The sequence below is a fragment of the Larus michahellis genome, chromosome 4, assembly GCF_964199755.1.
Source record: "Larus michahellis chromosome 4, bLarMic1.1, whole genome shotgun sequence".
NCBI lineage: Eukaryota > Metazoa > Chordata > Aves > Charadriiformes > Laridae > Larus > Larus michahellis.
This window is the reverse complement of record NC_133899.1, coordinates 2804476-2822124: the sequence shown is the minus strand read 5'-3', so window position 1 is coordinate 2822124 and position 17649 is coordinate 2804476. Positions and strand designations below refer to the sequence as shown.

The 17649-nt window shown below is 46.5% G+C and overlaps 1 protein-coding gene across 2 annotated transcripts in view; it reads right to left on the bottom strand.

Annotated features, from left to right (window-relative positions):
• Positions 1-8290, bottom strand: part of ZCCHC14 (zinc finger CCHC-type containing 14) — a 53125-nt gene extending 44835 nt beyond the window's left edge. For both annotated transcript variants that reach the window (XM_074582750.1, XM_074582751.1), the window contains exon 1: positions 7001-8290. In XM_074582750.1, the coding sequence (XP_074438851.1) occupies positions 7001-7564 (564 nt within the window). In that variant the 5' untranslated portion in view covers positions 7565-8290. The remainder of the gene's footprint in view (positions 1-7000) is intronic.
• Between the last annotated feature and the right edge of the window lie 9359 nt (positions 8291-17649).

The following is a 17649-nucleotide window of genomic DNA, read 5'->3' as shown; positions in this document are numbered from 1 at the left end:
AGACACTACTGCTCTGTATCCCAGCACTGATGTGCAAGTATGTCCCTGTTTCTCCACCTGAATGCTACCAAAAGCTAAAAACACATCTACCAGAAGGAAGACTACCTTAACTTCCCCAGAGAATTCAAAGTGTAGCATGGTCTCACCTGCTAAACGAACCTTTAGCCTTTAATGACACATCTGCCTTTAAAGCATTAATACTATGTTGACTTTAAAGCTACCATATTTATGTGGCCAGTATATGGGTGGGAAATCGCCCCAACGGGACCAGCGCATACAGTTGGGAGGTAAAAGACAGTCAAAGAAGCAACTCTAAGATCTGCTGAAGTATAATCCAAGCAATGATACCATAAGCCTTTCCCTGGTAGAATGGTTCCTTGCCATTCCTCTGCAACAATTCACAAATTAACAAGGTTGGCAGAAGTAATCTGAGAAGTCACAAATTCACCAAATTTAATTTCCCCCTCCTTCCCCTCCTCAATATCCACTGAAGTAATAGCTTGAGTGTAATAAAATTACTTATGGTAGAAAAAGTAAGACGCTGGAAAATTTATAATATGCATGAAAAATGCTCACTTTCACTATTTATCATCACAACTTGGCAGGTCTTTAATTAAAATTAAGATCTTACCCTTAAGTAATTGATCTTATTATTTCTGGATCACTGCAGCTATTTACAAAAATCCTGAAACCAAATATTGGCCAGAACACCTGTTAAAAAGTTTATCCTTTCCAATGCTTATTATTGGATACTCATACCAATGAGACCAAAGGAAAAATTCTCTTTCAGCACGAGGCAAGAGCAAGGAATTTACATGTTTGCTCATTACAAAACCCAAGCAAAGAAATACACATCTCAACCACATCAACCTCTTTTTCCTAGATTTAATACCCATTTCAAATCTAAATAGGGAATAACATTAATTCAACTTGCTCCAATTCTTTTGCCAAAGAGTAAAATCAAATTCTAGTTTAAGCATGACAACAGTTCTCTTTTCAACAGACAAACTAGATCTAGCATTTCTATAATAAGATTCTGTGGATTCACAGAAACTCTTATCTATATTCTCAGGAATAAACATACTTTTTTTTTTAAAGGAGAAAAAGGGCTCAAGAGCAAGTAGTAAAACCGACTTCCCAGTATTTGACTATAGAAGATACTATAGACTACACATGTCCCTTTACCAGAGCACACTTAAAAGCATCACAGGCACTGCAGCACTGAAGTCCATAGAAGAATCAGAGCTTTACCCTGCTAGAAAGAGGTAGTGCTGTACCAAATACCCAGCTAAAAGATGACAGGATCACAGTTTTAGCAATTCAAACATTTAAAAAAAACCCATACTAAACCAAATGGCTAAATACTTCCAAACAAGGATGCTGTTCAGTACCTTTGAAGTCAGACACTGGAATGCTTGTTAGGTGTGGTTAACTACGGCTGGCTCTGTTTTTCCAAGGAGGATCTGCATACAGCTTGTACACTGATTCAATTAAAACAGTTTGAGGTCTAGTACAGTTCAAAATGTCCAACACCTTACATCGCACTTTTTTTTATTCCAGAATAACACACCTGTACTTTTCTTCCAGAAGAGATGAGGCCTACTTCAATGTTCCTTAACTGACAACTAAGTGTTAGAAGGCAATCAGTAGGAAAAAAAAAAAAAGAGTAAATAAAAAAAAGTGAAGTGGAACACACTCTTAAAACAAAAACTTCATTCAGCCTGCGCAAAAAAAAATGGGAAAACAGTTCATGGAAAAAACAACATCATTATTAGCTCAACACAAATTTTTTGGCTGCTCTGTCCCTGATGTTTGGATGTACAGTCCATTTCCAAAGCGAACTAATTTAGGTTCTTAAATTCAAGTTCATCATGTAACATATGATTAGGCAAAGTGAATTTGGTGGTAATTAATACTGTCTTCCAAGGATCCCTTTATATGTTGAGCTTATTTCTGAAAACATTGCAGGTTTGAGACCAAACCATTTTATCAGAGTCACAAAAACTCTCAAACAAGAATACCAGTAAGAAGTGAGCCAGAACTGGAAGCCTCCCATTTCTTAACTGGAACATCAAGAGGCACGTGTAATCCGCATTGCCTCAAGTACCGTGAATACTAAAAGGACATGCAAGGATTGGCACATGTCACCATCTGGAAGCTACAAAACCTGCCCCTACAGCTCCTGAGGTTAATTTCATGTGTTTTTGAAAATGAGATCATTCCCGAGATAGCAACTACTGATATCAGTGAGTAAACACCTCTAATCCTAGCTAGCAACTGCTGTTAACATGGTAATCTACTAATGCTATGAAATACCTTCAGTGGGTTAGGAGGCTAAAAATTAGGTTTTTCATGACTTATTCAATCCCTACAAAGCTAGCATAAAAGCCATAAAGGCATCTGACACAGATCACTTAATAGCTAAATTGCTTAACTCACTGAGGACTTTAAGGACTCAGTTTCTACCCAACAAATAATTGTTTTTTCCAACTCATCATTCTACAGATTAAATAGAAATATCTGAATATTTCTGAAGATTGTGTATGTAACTTCAATCGCCTGTAGCAAACAGTGCAGAAAGGTGAAATGGACCCCACAGAGCATCGGCTCTACACAGCTCCCAGTACATAGTCTTTAGTTATTTCTAAGTTTTAGATGAGCCTGGGGAATTAGCACGGGTGAAAAATAGCACCTTATGCTATAAACTTGAAATAGCCATTGGTGCAGTATTTGGAAGCTGACTAGACAAGAGCCATTTTCCCATTCACAAGATATCAACCTGAAAGAGCCACATAACTACAGTGTCACTGACTCTTATTCCCTTTCAGCTGCAAACAAACTGTAGTCAGACCCACCATTTGTGACCCTGGTTCTGCAGCTGAAGCCACAACCAGGTCACTGCATTAAGTGAAGAGCTCTTGTCAGCCAGCTCGCAGAGCATTATCTTATTTCCCTGTTTTTACAGAATGATCTCAATGAGTAGGTGAAACAACTCCAAGAAATACAACGTGACAGACTCATGAATAACTTCTCTAGTTCTGGAGGTTATGTCCTCAGTGTTACTAACGCATGTAGACTTTTAGAGAGAAAAAGTAAGCCCACGCAGAGATGCATATTATTATGGCTAGATGGGTGCCAGTATCCAAGTAGGTCCTGGTATGTCATTATCCACAAGACATAAGCCTAAGGGGTTCTTTAAAGACAGCATCACTGCAGCCTCTAAACAACCAAGAATGAATAGAAACATTAAATTTTCACCTCTAGCAAAAAGAGACGTTAATTGTCCTAAGTCGTACACAACAGAAGTCTGAACGGATAGTTCAAGATGTTGGGAGACAGTTTTGGGGGATTTCTCCCTTCTCCGTGGGTCACAAATTCAGTAGTGGCAATTTGCCTATCAAAGCACCTGGATGGGTACATGCAGAGCAGGAGACATTTGGCTACTGGTTTTCACATGCCCTAATGGTTCCAGCTCCCCCTCCTCTACGAAAAGAGCAGCAGTTTGCAGCTCTAAGCACTATACATCAGCACAGAAATGAGCTTTCAGATGCTAGGCTCTAAATGCTGGCCAGAAAACCATTCTATCTCCTTCGTAACAAAGGTATAAAAGCCAGCTGAACAGGCACCTTAAGGTGCTAAACCAGCTTGAAAACTCAGTTGCATCATTTCCGGACCAAAATAAGACCATTACGGTTAATCCCAGAAACAAAAGGTTTTAAAGACCTGATTCTTTAGATATATGCCTGGGCTTCATTTGAAGACAATTTGCACTGTTTCGATTTTTAAAAACCACCTTAGATTTTATGCCTGCAAGCAAAAAGTTTGAAGAATCCACAACTCAAGTCCTGCAAGCGTTGGCACCATTCAAACCCAGCAGAAAATACAGGACAAGACTAGGGGCAGAAATGATCACCTTGACAGAGACTAAAGCAATTGTTGTAGAAAGGGCAGTGTTCTCCCTACTTAGGGCAAGGAAACTTAATATTCATTTTGTACTATCAAGGAGAAACCACGAATCTAGTAATTACTGACCTACTTTAAGCCAGACACAGCCACCTCTTCCTGTAAAATTAAGATTCATATAATCCAAGAATAATCTCGAAAAGCACAAGTTAAAGCAAAAAGTTATTGGCAGCTGTTTTGAGCCTCCTTGTAGTCAGCAATTGCAGCAGACAGTAAAAGACAACAGCAAACAGCAGTGGTTTGCATCACTAACCAACTTCAAATGTGTCCACCTACGCCGAAGCAACTTTAAGGATCATGAAATGTTTACAGTAATTTTGTATCAACTATTCAGTCTCTTCACTATTATACAACAGTTATTTTTCAGCAATTTCGCTGTAAGATGTGAAAGAGATAGGAGATGGGAAAAGGACTGCAAGCTCCAATGCTGTGGAAAAAAGCTGTAGCTAATATCAAGTTGGGTCATATTTTAATAGGACTGAGTAAGCAGAAGCAGCACGTTTCCATTTGTTTCTGCAAAGAGAGCAAAGAGTACGGTTCAACTTTTTTGTTGCATCTCCCTGAATAAACAAGTTAATGTAAATCATCAGGAATTGTAACAGGACTCCTAGTTATACAGAAAAACAGATAGTCACACATGTTAGTCCCTATTCCCACACTCAGCACAAGGGAAACGCCGAAGTATAACTAGCCCTACTCACAAAGAGCTCCCTATTCGCAGGCCATTACGCATCCCCTCCATTCCAGCTTCCAAAAGTTTCTCAGGACCTCAAGTGGCGACCACTTCTCCAGCTCATTTTCTAAGGATGAGCTCAAAGAGGTTCGCGCTTGAGAATTTAGGAGCAGCATCCATACAACGTAACACACAGCGCTGACTTCAAGTACCAGCTTAGCGTAGGCTCGAGCTGTAGTAAAGCAACACGAGTGATGAGAAAGTGCTGGCTCCAGGGAAGAAATTCTCCTCCAATTCTGAAGAGGCCGAAGCAAGCGGGACTCTTGGCAGGCAGCAGCCCAGCGCGGCTCACTTTCTCTTGACATCTGCATTGGGTTTTTTTCTAGGTGATGTTACAACACAAGTATTGTCACAACATAACTTGGTAACATCACAAGATCTAAGTCCACAGTGTTGGAATTTATTCGTGCATATTTAAATGGGGCCGAATGGAGAAAGACATTGTTTTTTTTTCCACTTGCTTCATCCAACTCCTGTTTTAAGCCAACTGCTTACTCTAAAAGTAGCAAAATTACCCAGCTATCAACATTGAAAACATTTAACAAATTTAAAAGAGGAAATCTGCATCTGTTCAAACAAAATACATATTCCAGAAACTGTGAATGCAAAGTCACCTTTCCCCCCCGATTCTGTACTTAGCGACCAGTATTCTTCAACACCAATTTCTTTAAAAAAAGTATATTTTTTTTGAAGAGACAACCCTTCAATAGGTTCAGAAGGAAAAAGACAACCCAATAATCAAATGACTGTCCTGTATGCCTTATTGCCGGCACAAAAAATGGTAGGATGAATTCTCCGTCCATCTTAGATTGACATAAATAGTGCCAGAGTTTTCCAGCTACATAAATCGTGCACTGTTCATGAAGCTTTGAAAGCATACTGTAAGAAACGTTCCTGCCTGCATAATTTTATCTTTTTTTACTCATCTTGTTTTGAGAAAGCTTGTATATGATTTACAGTCTTTCCTTTCAAACATAGGGTCCGTGCATCTTTTGAATAAGGGAAGTTGCAAGTAGTTAAGTATCTGAAAGGAAGCTTTTTCTGGTTTCAATCATACTCTTCTACGTTCTGTGCGAAATATTCTTTTTCCATTTATATTTTATTCACGTAGAAGTTTTAACTGAATAAAGGGGCATTCCCATACCCTGTTCTTTCTCCTTAAAAGAAAACGTCAGGAACAAGCACTGTTTAAAGACATAGGAAGGGAACATAAAGAGAAATACGAAGTTTAATAATACTCATCTAAATTTTATAATTAAAGCAGTGGCATTCAGAGAAACACAAAATTGGAAGGAAATTTGTATTCAGGAGAAGACCAAGCATACATTTCTCTCTCAATCTGAAATTCAATGTCAACTTAATGGAATCTATACTGAGCCCTCAGAACCAGCTTTATTTAGGATACTACTCCAACATAGGGATTTTCACTGTCTTTAGACATAAACCATCTTTCCCAATAGAAGGGTAACGTAGTTATTTGCTGACTGGGTCTGTACATCCCCAAAAGCTACAGCCTGTTAACTGATGACATGCACCCACTTAGCTGGTACTTAGTTTGAACTTTCAAGCAGGTTAAATTCAGTCTAGAAGACAGTCCGACTCCCTAATTTGTGGCAGGCTAAGAGCACTTAAGCAGTCAGTAACATATCCAATTACTAACAGCACCTCTTAAAATGTTACTGTCCAGCTTAATTGCTGGCAATTGAATAAACGAACAGCAAGTTAAGAACAGTGAACCACTGACGCTAGGATCAATACCCAAGAGATTCTGGGTGACAGGCAACCACAACATTTCTTTAGGTTTAGTATCAGAAACTCAAAGTGTTTGCCATCACGTCTGTCTAAACAAAACCCAAACTCACCAAGATGCCTTTGCCACTGGGCAGATACTCCCAAAGCTGATCCCCCTTTCCAACTTCTTCCAGGGAAACTTTTAAACAGGTGCTTACTCCCAAATCTAGAGATATTACACGTTTGTTTCCCCTACTAAATCACTGGTCTTCCATGCAACTGGCAGGACCGTCCCCTCAGCAGATGCACTGCCAGAGGCAATCAGTTAAGGTCTATAGTGCTGCCTGTTGATCAGCTTGTGAACCCCTTCTCACTTAAATATCATGAGCCCGTAAAGACTCCCCTCTTTGACCACCCCCATCATCAACCAAGCAAGCGATCTCTGCCAGTCTCTTAGGTCGCCATTTATCACTAAAACGCCTGTACTAAAAGAAAGGTTTAAAATCAGAGCTGAAGACACAACCCCAGGCCGGTCAGCAGTGCCATTACGGTGTGCAAAAGCAGGATACCCACCTTATGGCAGCCAGGATAGGTTGCCATGGTGTTGAGGGTAGAGGTGCTGGGATTCTTGCTGGTGCTGGCCATGATGTTCTGGATCTGGGTGAGCTCTTGCCTCAGCACCTGTTTCTGGTGGAAGCTGAAAGCAGGGTGGTTGGACGCCATGGTGAAGAGCAACAGGAACTCATCCCCTGTGCGGCCCTCGTTGAGTTGTAGCCCATAGTTGTTGATGACCGAATCGATGTGGGTGAGGGTACGGAAGAGGACCCCGGCCGCCTCTCGGTGGGCAGACCCGAGCAGGGCGAGGGAGACCAAAAGTTTGCTGCGTACCACCTCGTCCGTCAGGTTGGTGAGGCTCCCCAGGTCGGCGGGGTTGTTGGCCTTGATTTCGGAGTCGCGGAGGGAGTGGTAGTCCTTGCGGGCCAGGTCCTCCAGGCAGGCGCCCAGGAAGCGCAGCTCCAGCGGGATGCAGAGGTCCAGGAGGCCGCAGAGGAACTCCACGCGCTGCGGGGAAGGCAGCTCGGAGAACCAGCGGTACACGCCGTCCCGCTGCAGCCGCGGGCACCGCTTCTCCACCATGGTGCTTCGCCTACCCCCGGCCCGGAGGGAGCACGCCCTGCTGGGGGCAGCGGCGGCGAGGCCGGGCGGCAGCGCCCCAAGGGGGGCCCGCAAGGCCGGCGCCCCGACACCCCCCGAGCGGCCCCCTCCGCGCTCGCGCCCCCCCGGCAAACCCGCCCCCCGGGGGGCGAGGGGGCAGCCCCCGGCGGCGGGCAGGGCCGGGCCGGGTCCCCCCCGAGGGTGGCCGCCGGCAGCGGCGCAGGCCCGAGGGCTGAGGCGCGGCCTGGCCGCGGGGTCCCCGCCCGGTAGGGCCCGGCGGCCCCGAGCAGGCCTCTGCGCTCCCGCGTCCTTCCTCACGGGGCGGCTCCTTCTCTCAGCCGGGCGCCGGCTGCCGCCATCCTCCGCGCAAGCCCGTCCCGCCGCGCTGGGCCCCGCCGGAGCCGCCCCGCCGCGGCCGCCGCCACAACCGCGGGAAATAATCCCTCGCTGGAAGGCAGCGAGCAGGCGGAGGGGGACCGGGACACCGCACGCGCGCGCGCACCGCCGGTCCGCGGCGGAGGGATCCCGCGGTGAGAAGTCCCAGCCAGCAGCGGAGCGGGGGGGAAGAGAGAGAGAGAGAGGAAGGAGCGATGGAGCGCCTTCACTCCCGGCCTGACCCTGCGGCAGGCCCCGCCCACCGCCCTGCTGATTGGCCGAGCCGTCTACTCGCAGATGGGCATTGGCTGCCAGCGCGCTATTACCCCCACCCCCTTCCTCGCGTACGGGAGCGAGGTCTAGGGGGGGCTGTCAATCACCAGCTTTTATCTCCCCTTTGCCCCCTCCCCCGGCGCTGATTGGTCGAAAAGACGCCTAAATAGGAGAGGGGCGGGACCCACCGCCTTTTGTCTGCGGTCGTTCGCTGGTGGCGGGTGTGGGGTTGCCCTGAGGCGCTGGGGTCGGGCCTGAGGGAGTGGCCCATCTGCCCTTAGGGCAGAGCTGTGCCTTCCCCTGCAATGGGGTGGCCCCGCAGAGGTGCTGTGGTGACCTATTTGGGCCTGAGGTTCCCGTGTCACCCCCCTCAAGGCAAGGGTTGTCCCTGTGGCCTGGTCTTGGCCGGACTGGAAAGATGCCTCCAGGCGCTATCCTGACTGACTTCCAAAGTCACGTTCCACCAACTTCATTCTCTCCTTTGTGGCAGGCACGTTTGCAGTTTGTCCACTGATTGAAAGAGCGCTCCCCATGCTCTTTGCTAATTCTAGTGCAGTACATGCCTTTTCCCTCACTTTTCTGTCAAAAGCATTCTTGCGGAACCTCATGGCCTAGAAGAGGGAATGGCTACTGTGCTGTCTTACCTTAGCTGTTGTTTTAGGATGGCGAAGGGCCCCAAGGATGGAGGGGAGGGGTGCCGTGTGGCGGGTGCATGATCCCGAAACCCCAGTGAAGTGTTTGGCACCAGCATTGGCCTGAGCAGTCACCGAACCAAGCCCCGCTCTGCAGCTGGAGCTGTTTCGCCTGTTGCCTTTCAGATTGTCTCTAAACACTGTGTGGGAACAAAGGAGATGCTAAAGGCCTCTTAAAATTGTACATTTTCTCCCTCCACATTCCCATTCTCAACCATGATTCTGGCTGACAGCAGTGTAGCGATGCACATTTTGAAGCAGTTTTATCGTCTTCAGATTTGCCAACGGATGGCATCCAGCAACCAAGAGGCAGATGCATTTCTTTCTTTTATAATGTTTTCCCACGGCACCGGGCTGTTTGTCTGCTGTAGCCCAGTAGCCAGCCTGCGCACCAGCTCGATAAATGGTACGGGTGGAGATCTTTAAGTAGAGCAGGCCAGGAATAACATTTTTAAATGCAGCCCCAGGCAGGCAAAGGATGATTCCAGACTTGATTTTTATATGATTGTAATCTCCTTGGAAGATGGACCGCGTGTTTTATTTTAGCAAGTGCAATATTGCTGCAACGCAGATAAACAAAAGAGCTAGCGCTGATGTTTTTATAAGCACAATTGCATTTTGTCTTGAGTTGATCTTTATGGGATGCACACGATGCCCGAATGCGGGCTGCTTTCTGTCACATGAGTTGTGTGAACGCTCCTCTTGGTACCGTATAAGAGAAAAAGGCTTATTCCTTTGGGTGATGGTTTATTGGAAATCTCATTATACACCTTGCTAAGATGAACTGCTGCACCACAAAAATTCCAAATGCTGGTAGTTTATCCTTTTTTATTTCCCTGTGGAATAGCGTAGACTATCAACTGCCTTTATTGAAGTCCTACTGAAATGCAAGGGTAAGCAGTCAAAGGACGTTTACTGGGGTTGCATAATGTCATATATTGTAAAGCAACACAACTCTGCTTCTGTCTTGAAGGCTCCTGCTCTGAGAGGGTCCTTGAAAATCCCACAGCCTCTCCGTGTCCTTTCCTTTCAATGATCCGTCATTGAGTGCAAACCATATGTGCTTCCTTTTCCTGCCGTGCCTGGTATTGTCCATCGGAGGAAGGGACGTGCGGAAAACAGAGGAAGGGCTCTCAGTCCCTTAGGAAAGGTTTGCATTGAATTGCAGCACGGACCAGGCAGTAGGCATAAGGACGCCGAGTTCTTTGGTGGCCTTTCTGCTTACATTGGTGTCTTTAGCCCAGCTAAACCCATCCTGAAAGGACTACGCTGTGCTCAAAGTCAGGTATCTGATGACTACCTGGTCTGTAGCACGCTGAAGGTTTAAACTTTTCTGCGTGGGAACCAGGTCTAAGCCTGAGCCCAAATGAAAGTCTGAATGAGAATTTTGCTGCTGAAGAGTGAATCTGTGGTTTACAGCCAGAGCAGAAATTGTTTGCCTTCAATGCCAGACAGTAAGACAAACTCTAATCTGAAGTGTTGTATACGAACCGGGAGCTTTTCTCCGATTAGAAGTGGCTTTGGGTGAAGCCTGAGGAAACCAAAAGGAGCATGACATATAATTTTGTCACAAGCCACCAAGAATTCCTGGCTAGCCAGTGGGCAAAGCAAGGAACTGCCCTCAGCAAGATAAATCAACTTTGTAAGAGCTCATGTTTGTGTTGCCCGAGGCAGCGGGTTGTGAGTGAGGGTGGGTCTGGGGTGCCCGTACAGCCATGTCCCCCGAAAGAGCATAGCTCTCTGGGCACCAAAACTGGCTCCTTGTTTCATCCCCAGATCATCCTATTTCCTGCATCTTCTCCTTGTAAATTCTCCTCATGTGTGTTTGAGACAAACAGCTGGGGAAGGTTCCTTGTCGGAGTAATCAGTAAACAATAACAGAGAGTGCAGTTATTTTCTGTTTTCATATTTTCAGCACATGCAGAAGCTGTCTCAGTCAGGCGAGAGGAGAGAGTCCATTTCTTCAACACTGGATGCCTCTACTTTAGTTCTCACCTTCCATCTTGAGATTCCGAACTCTTGTCCTTGGATTTCCTCAATCCTGTTTAACCAAGGAGCCCGACTGAAGTCATTTTCCTTTATGTCAGAGCAAATGTAGCCAAGTCCACAAAGATAATTTCTTCTTTGTGTGAATTTGACTCAATGCAACATGGAAAGTTGAAAAGCAAATAAAAATTAACTGAAAGAAATCAGTGTGAGGCGGGTAACTGAGTCCAGTGCGAAAGGAGCTATTTTGGTTTTTTATCCACAGAGTCAACAGGAGATGAGAATCTCCACCTGTTGAAATGAGAAGGGGAGCTTTGTTTAGGAGGCTGTTGGTTAACAGGCCAGTTGAGTTACCCAGATCTATCTCATGTCCAAAGCTCCCAGCCCACAGGACTCCTCCAGAGGAACCTTTTCAGAGCTTTTGTCTATCACCTTTTAAAAGTTTTCCAGTTCCTTTAGGAGGCTGTTCAATGCTTGTCATTAAATGGGCAGAAGCTTTTGCATGTTTGGCATTTTTGGACGTCCTAAACATGGCTTAAATTTTAGCAGATTCTTCTGCCAGAAGTTCAGCCTGGAAATACTAAGTCTTCTCCCAAAATGACTTGCAAAGCCAGAGATGAACCTGCTGCTGTCTTGGTCTCACAGGGTATGAGCTGCGACGGGCATCCTTCCCTCACGTGGGTTCCACCCAAAGCCAGCTTTCCCCCATTTTGGAACTGAATGCTGTGCCAGGACGATATGCTGAGAGAAAGTGTACTTCTGTATATCGATGTACATAAAACTTGACCGGCTCTGTGTTGTTTTGAGCGGGAGCTCTGTGTGCTTTCCCCCTGGAGCTGCTGGCTCCTTTGTGGTACTCAGCACTGCCTCCTTGCATGTCCTCTGCTCAATCCCACCTCCCACAAAGTTTCCACTGCTCATTATCCCTCACCTCTCCCCACATGCCCTTCCTGGCTGCCCTTTTCCAAAACCTTGCTCCCCGTTGCCATATAAAACCGCCCATTCTGACCTGGCCGACATCCACCTCTCCCATTCCTCTTCCCCTCAGTGAAGGCTTTTGATCCTGCAGCTCCACCCCAAACTCTCCTTTTCTGCTGGGACGCCGTGAGTGACAGGAGCAATAGCGTTGCGTGCCGCCTGCGCCGTTATTCGGAAGGGAAAGATAAATATTGTTATTGCATGTTCACTCAACTACTTCTGTGCACACACGGGTTATTTCCTGTAAGGTTCCTCGCAGATGCTGGAGTTGGAGCTCTTGGTTTTGAAAAAACAAACAAACCCCAGCTTTGAAGCACATAGAAAAATATCACGTGGGCTTTGGGAAAAGGGAAGAAAAAAAAAAAAATTAAAAAAAAAGAGGCCAGATGCCGGGCCTGCAGCATCCCTTGCAGTATGCCTTTCAAGTAATAAGCCGCATTGGGCAGGGGTGGTGGCAGGTGTCCTTGCTGTGACAGCAGCAAAAGCAGGATGGATTAAAGGCTGGCAGTGATGTGACGGGGATGTGTGTGTGTGTGTGTGCACGCGTGTGCGTGCGAGTGTCACTGCCCTCTGCCGATAGACTCCAGCAGGCACAGATCTATCTTTAAATAGGGATTTTTTGGAGGTTGTGGGTTTTTTTCCAGCTGAAGGCATAAGGGACAGACTCGCCTCTCCCTGAGTAAAGGTCCCCCACTTCGATCACCACCCTGTCTCATCTGTCACCTTTCAAAATTCAAAGCGCGAGTCAGCCCTGAACTTCCCTCGCCCCGCGTCCCCTGTGTCCCTTCCCTTGTGGGATCGCCCTGGCACGTCCCTTCTTGGCCCCAGAAGCCAGGCAGACCTTCTGGCTTTGTGTGGTTCCCATGGGGCTTGTGTCAGCGTGAAAATCCACAGTCCCTGGCTGTCAAAAACGCTTCCCCCAGCTCCTTTCCCTTACTCCTTGCATCCGTCTCAGAAACCGCTGCAAGAGAAATATTCTTGGTTTTCCCTGTCTTTCACTGCCTGTGCTTTGGCCTGTCCCCCCCTTTCCTGCTCTGCATGGCTGGAGGGATGGGGATGTCTCAGCCTTCGCTGAAGGTACAACCTCCTCGTCCCCACCGTCCCCGTCACGGGGCAGCTATTTCCTTTCGATTCCTGCTCTGAGTTCTTCCTTACTTTAATCTCACCCCAGGAAAGTCACGTTTTGGGTGACTCTTTACAAAACAAGGGTGTGTTGCAATCCTTTTCCTTTTACTTGAGCTAGCACAGCTGCTCGCCACGCTGGGGTCCAGGTTTCCAGAGCCAACGTTTGCCCCATGCAGCTCCGGCAGCCCGGGAGGGATGTGCAGCCACCCAGGATGGAGCCGTCCTCTCCCATCCACAGGCCGATTCCAACTCTCATCCATTACACAACGTTCACTTTACTCTTGGCTACAGCCAAATCACTTTACAGCTGCGAAGGAAAGTCTGGAAGTATTTACTTGACTATTCCAGTGACATTCCTTGGGGTGTTTTCACATCATATCCCTCCTCTCTCTGCCTTTGGTCGGTATTCCACTAACCAGCTAGATCCCTTTAAAATGCTCAAGGAGAAGGCATGAGGAAGAAAAGGAGCGCGCACAAGCATTTACCGAATATGAGTCTAAAGTTCAGTGTTTCTTTGCAACATTTGAAATTCATGGTACACTTGGTGTCAGAAATACCAGCTCGGGCAAGGGAGAGAATGCCATCTGCCCACCTGCTGGCCCCACACTTCAGACCCTTCTGTGCAAACATCTAATATTTACGTGTTGCGACGCGCACTGGAATTGCACGCTGGGGATGATTTCCTGAAGAAACCCACAAATAACTCCTGAATGACGACCAAAATGAGAAAATTGGGATTGGTTCACGGGCAATTCATGAATAGAAAAAGAGATGAAATTAGCTGAATGAACTGTTCATTATGCATTATTCAGCCAGCTGTACTAATTAGTGCCTTAAGGACTGTTCCTGTTCCCACTGCAGCCAACTCCAGAACTCCTTTTGATTTCAGTGGGAGCAGGACAGAGCCCTCAGAGAATGGGCCTGGTGCCTGCTTCCTCTGCAATGCTTCTTTTTTTTCTTCTACTATTGCTTATTGATTCCAACTTTTTGTGTTTTCTATTAAAAGGACTACTTCTAAAGTGTCCTACGTGATGATCAATTAATCGCAGGAAAAGAAACGCACCGTCAGTCTCAGAGTGTGTGTCTTATGCCCGATGTGTTCTCTGAAGGGGAAGGTTTTTCATACGTCTTCTTTTGCATTGCTTTTATCCAGACTAGGTGGTACCGAGGAGCACAGAAGCTTGAAAACTCTTTGGAAAACACGAATCGATCCAGAAATGTCACTAGGGCAGAAGGTGCAAGAATTAAATGTTTGCACTCTGAGCCCAGAACTTGCAGCTGGGCATTTAATTTTTTTTTTCTTCTGTCTAAGGATAATGTTTATGATGTTTCTTTCCCACCAAAAGGTTCCTACAGCACAGTTTTGCTCTGAATGTGGCAATGTTAGAAAAAGACATCAGTTCAAACTGGTGTGTGTGCCTTTGTCAGACTCGCCTCAATAGCAGACTGCTTTGTCCTGCTTTCAGGTTTATAACATGCGATATTCTCTGCATCGGTCTCTCCATCAGACCACTTGGGCTAGTGACCAGAATAACAGGCTTTATGTCTTGCTTTTCTTACCATGGGCAAGCCAACACCATCAGGAGAAGCAAAACCTGATTCTGGTGTTGCTTGTGGCAGACTGCAATGTCATTCTGCTTCCTATTTTATTCTGGGTTGCAAAATTTGGAGAGGCACAACTGCAGACCATCATCCACATAATCTTTCCTGCTGGTGTTGAGGCCAGGGAGGACCCAGGCTGACGTTGAGATCCCAGGTTGAACTCGAAGGGATCACATTCACATGAATTACCCCAGTCTCACTGCAGAGCCCTTCTGTCCCCCCAGCCCAAGGCAGCGGTGTCTTCACTGGGGACTGTGCAGAGGATTGCTGGCCATGTAGCAGCTTCCCATTTACATGGAGACACACGCAAGTTTTGCCTCGATTTTTCCCAAGTCCATCCGTGTCGTAACAGACATCTTTTTTCTCCCAGTTCTTTTGATCCCTCGGTGAGCAGCAGCATTGCAACTCCCTGGTGCTGCTGGTGGGTTTCTGCCCCAACCTGACCCACACCAAGGTGGAGCTGCTTGTGGGTTTCCTTCCCTGCCGTTCGGTAAAATTGCCTGCTGGGGAGAGAGCAGAGGATGTCCCACCAGCACAGCCTGGAGGAATCTCCACAGCCTCACTCCTTGGGCTTCTCTCCACAGACTGCCTAAAATGGATATAAAGGAGCCTTAGATGGAATTTATTTTCTTCCTAAGACCATCCTTAAAATAACAAACACCAGAAAACGGGTGACATGCGGTACATCTGTTAGAATAACATGGACCTTCTGTCTGTAATAGAGGAAACTCCAAATAACGCTTTGATTTGTGTTTCCTTTCTTCTCCTTCCTCATCTCCTCCTCCTCACTGCTGTATACAAATCTGTTCTGCAAGCTCAAAACCACCAGTTCTCTCTCTCGTGACAAGCTTGTTTTTATCCCATGTGATAGTTATTTAATTTCCTCTTTGCTTCTAACACAGCTAATATTTATCTTTCCTTCTGGGATTGCGTCTTTGTTTATACGCTAATGTCAAGGGGTAAGGACAGCGCTTCTTTCGATCCAGCAGACCAAATTCCTGCCCTCTGACTGCGTCTCATGGAATAGCATCTTCCCTTGCAGGCGGTCCCGCAGCAGCCAACGGTCCCAGTTCGGAACAGCAATTAGGATTAAAATACGTGTTTAAAGTTAGCACACGTAGAAGTCCTTTTCTAAATCGGGACGCTGTCTAAAGCAGAGCCAGTGGAGTCACTGGTACGGCAGGCGAGGTTCAATATGCAGAAGGCTATTAAAATCTGGCCCGGCGTTAGCTGCTTAATTGCTTCCCCAGAAACAGCGAGGCTGTGAAAACAATGGCTAATGGCCATTTCTCCGTCTTTTTTTAAGACGACCGTTTAAACACAGAGTTTAAACATATGTAAAACGAAGATTGCAAGGCACCGCTTCCAACAATTCGACTGAAATCAATACGACCCTTAGCAAAGGCAGGATCTTACCAGGAGGTGTGTTTGGTCGCTTTTCCTTTGTTCAAAGCTACGCTCTAAACCGAGATAGGAACCATCTTTTCCTCATTAAATTTGTTTCCTTTCAGCACTGATCCTTTCACTTCATTACCACATGCAATTTTTTAAAGCCCTCATAGCTAATATCACAACTATAGATCGAGGGTTTATTTATAGCCCTAAACTCCGCAGAGAGCTGTGTGTCTTGTTGCTGTGGAAACTGGGATTCTAAAAGTAAAAGGATTTTAAAGGGATTTTAGAAGAGACCTGCTGAATTTGAGTACTAGCTTTCGCTTCCAGAGGTCTGTGTTCAACTGTGCCTTAAACTTGCCAGTGAAATACAGCCGACGGTCTCAGCTGGCCCTCAGGGCACACTGGTCCTCTACTCTTTTTTATGCTCTGGCACTTTGCCGCCTGGTTTTTGCTCTGTTGTGAGACAAAAGACGCGCAGGTAGCTACGGGGAGGTGTTAAACTCTTGGTGTCGGCAATGGCACATTTACCAGGCTCGGGGCAGTTTGCTTTTTTCTCTTCCTGTCATTGTTTTTTGGCCACTTTTTGCCAAGGGAAATACCACCTTACGCAGCTAAGTTTGCAAACCTCCTGCATGCTGCAGCAAATTCAGAGCTTTGAGACTGGCATGGGTCAGTGTTTCCTGCAAATTAGGTTTTATTGTATTAAACAGTTATTTAAATGATTTTATTTATCTCTGGGTATAGTGTGTAAAGGACAAGAGCATGATTCATGGGCTGGGTCCTACTTAACGCTCAGCATCCTCTCTTGGCAGGTCAGCAACGGGCAGACTCGCACTTGGCAGAAGTGCCCTGCTTTACCTGGGGCAGGGATCTCGCCGAGCCACCCAAGGAAAAGCCAGTCCTTCCCCATGGTCCATCTAGGGATCCTCAGACCCAAGCCAAGCTCCTGCATGAGATGCCAAAAGCCAGTAGCGTGACACCCCCTCCGCCTGGCCGTGTTCTGTGCGAGGCTGCCCGGTCATCGCAGGAACGCTGGGCTCGCCACCGCCCAGGCTTTTTCCGTGCCTCTAAATGTCAGGTGTCCCCCACCACCCGGGGGACAAATCTTTGGAGAGCTCTGCCAAAGGGCTGCATGTAGAACTTCTCTGGCTACGGGCGTCACTTTCTAGCAAGAGCTAAACTTTAAAAAAACCTTATAATTCAAGCAGCAATTCTGTTTACAAACCAGCTCCAGAGCCCAGTCTAACCTGGGCAGAGATTTGAGATGCTTCCAGGCTGCTGAGCTTGGAAAAATATCCTGGAAAATGCCACCCTGTCGATATGGGCAAGGGAGAGGAGGGGGAAAGGGAAGGACGGGCAATGTAACATGACTAGCCCAGTAGCATGTGTCTTAAATTCGCGAACAAGGCACAAATGTCAGAGCTGATTAGCTATTGCCTTGCATTTCCATAAGTAAAGCAGCAATCCCGGTGCGCGCCAGCTTCCAGGGCTCGGGGGGCAATCACCAGGCAGCTTCTCCTTCCCCTCAGCAGCCTTGACATTTGTTCAGCACATTCTCCGGGTCCGTGCTGGCACGGGGTGTATCGTGCCTGGCTAGAAGTTATTACCGTGATGTTAGATTAAAAACAGAAATAGAGGAGC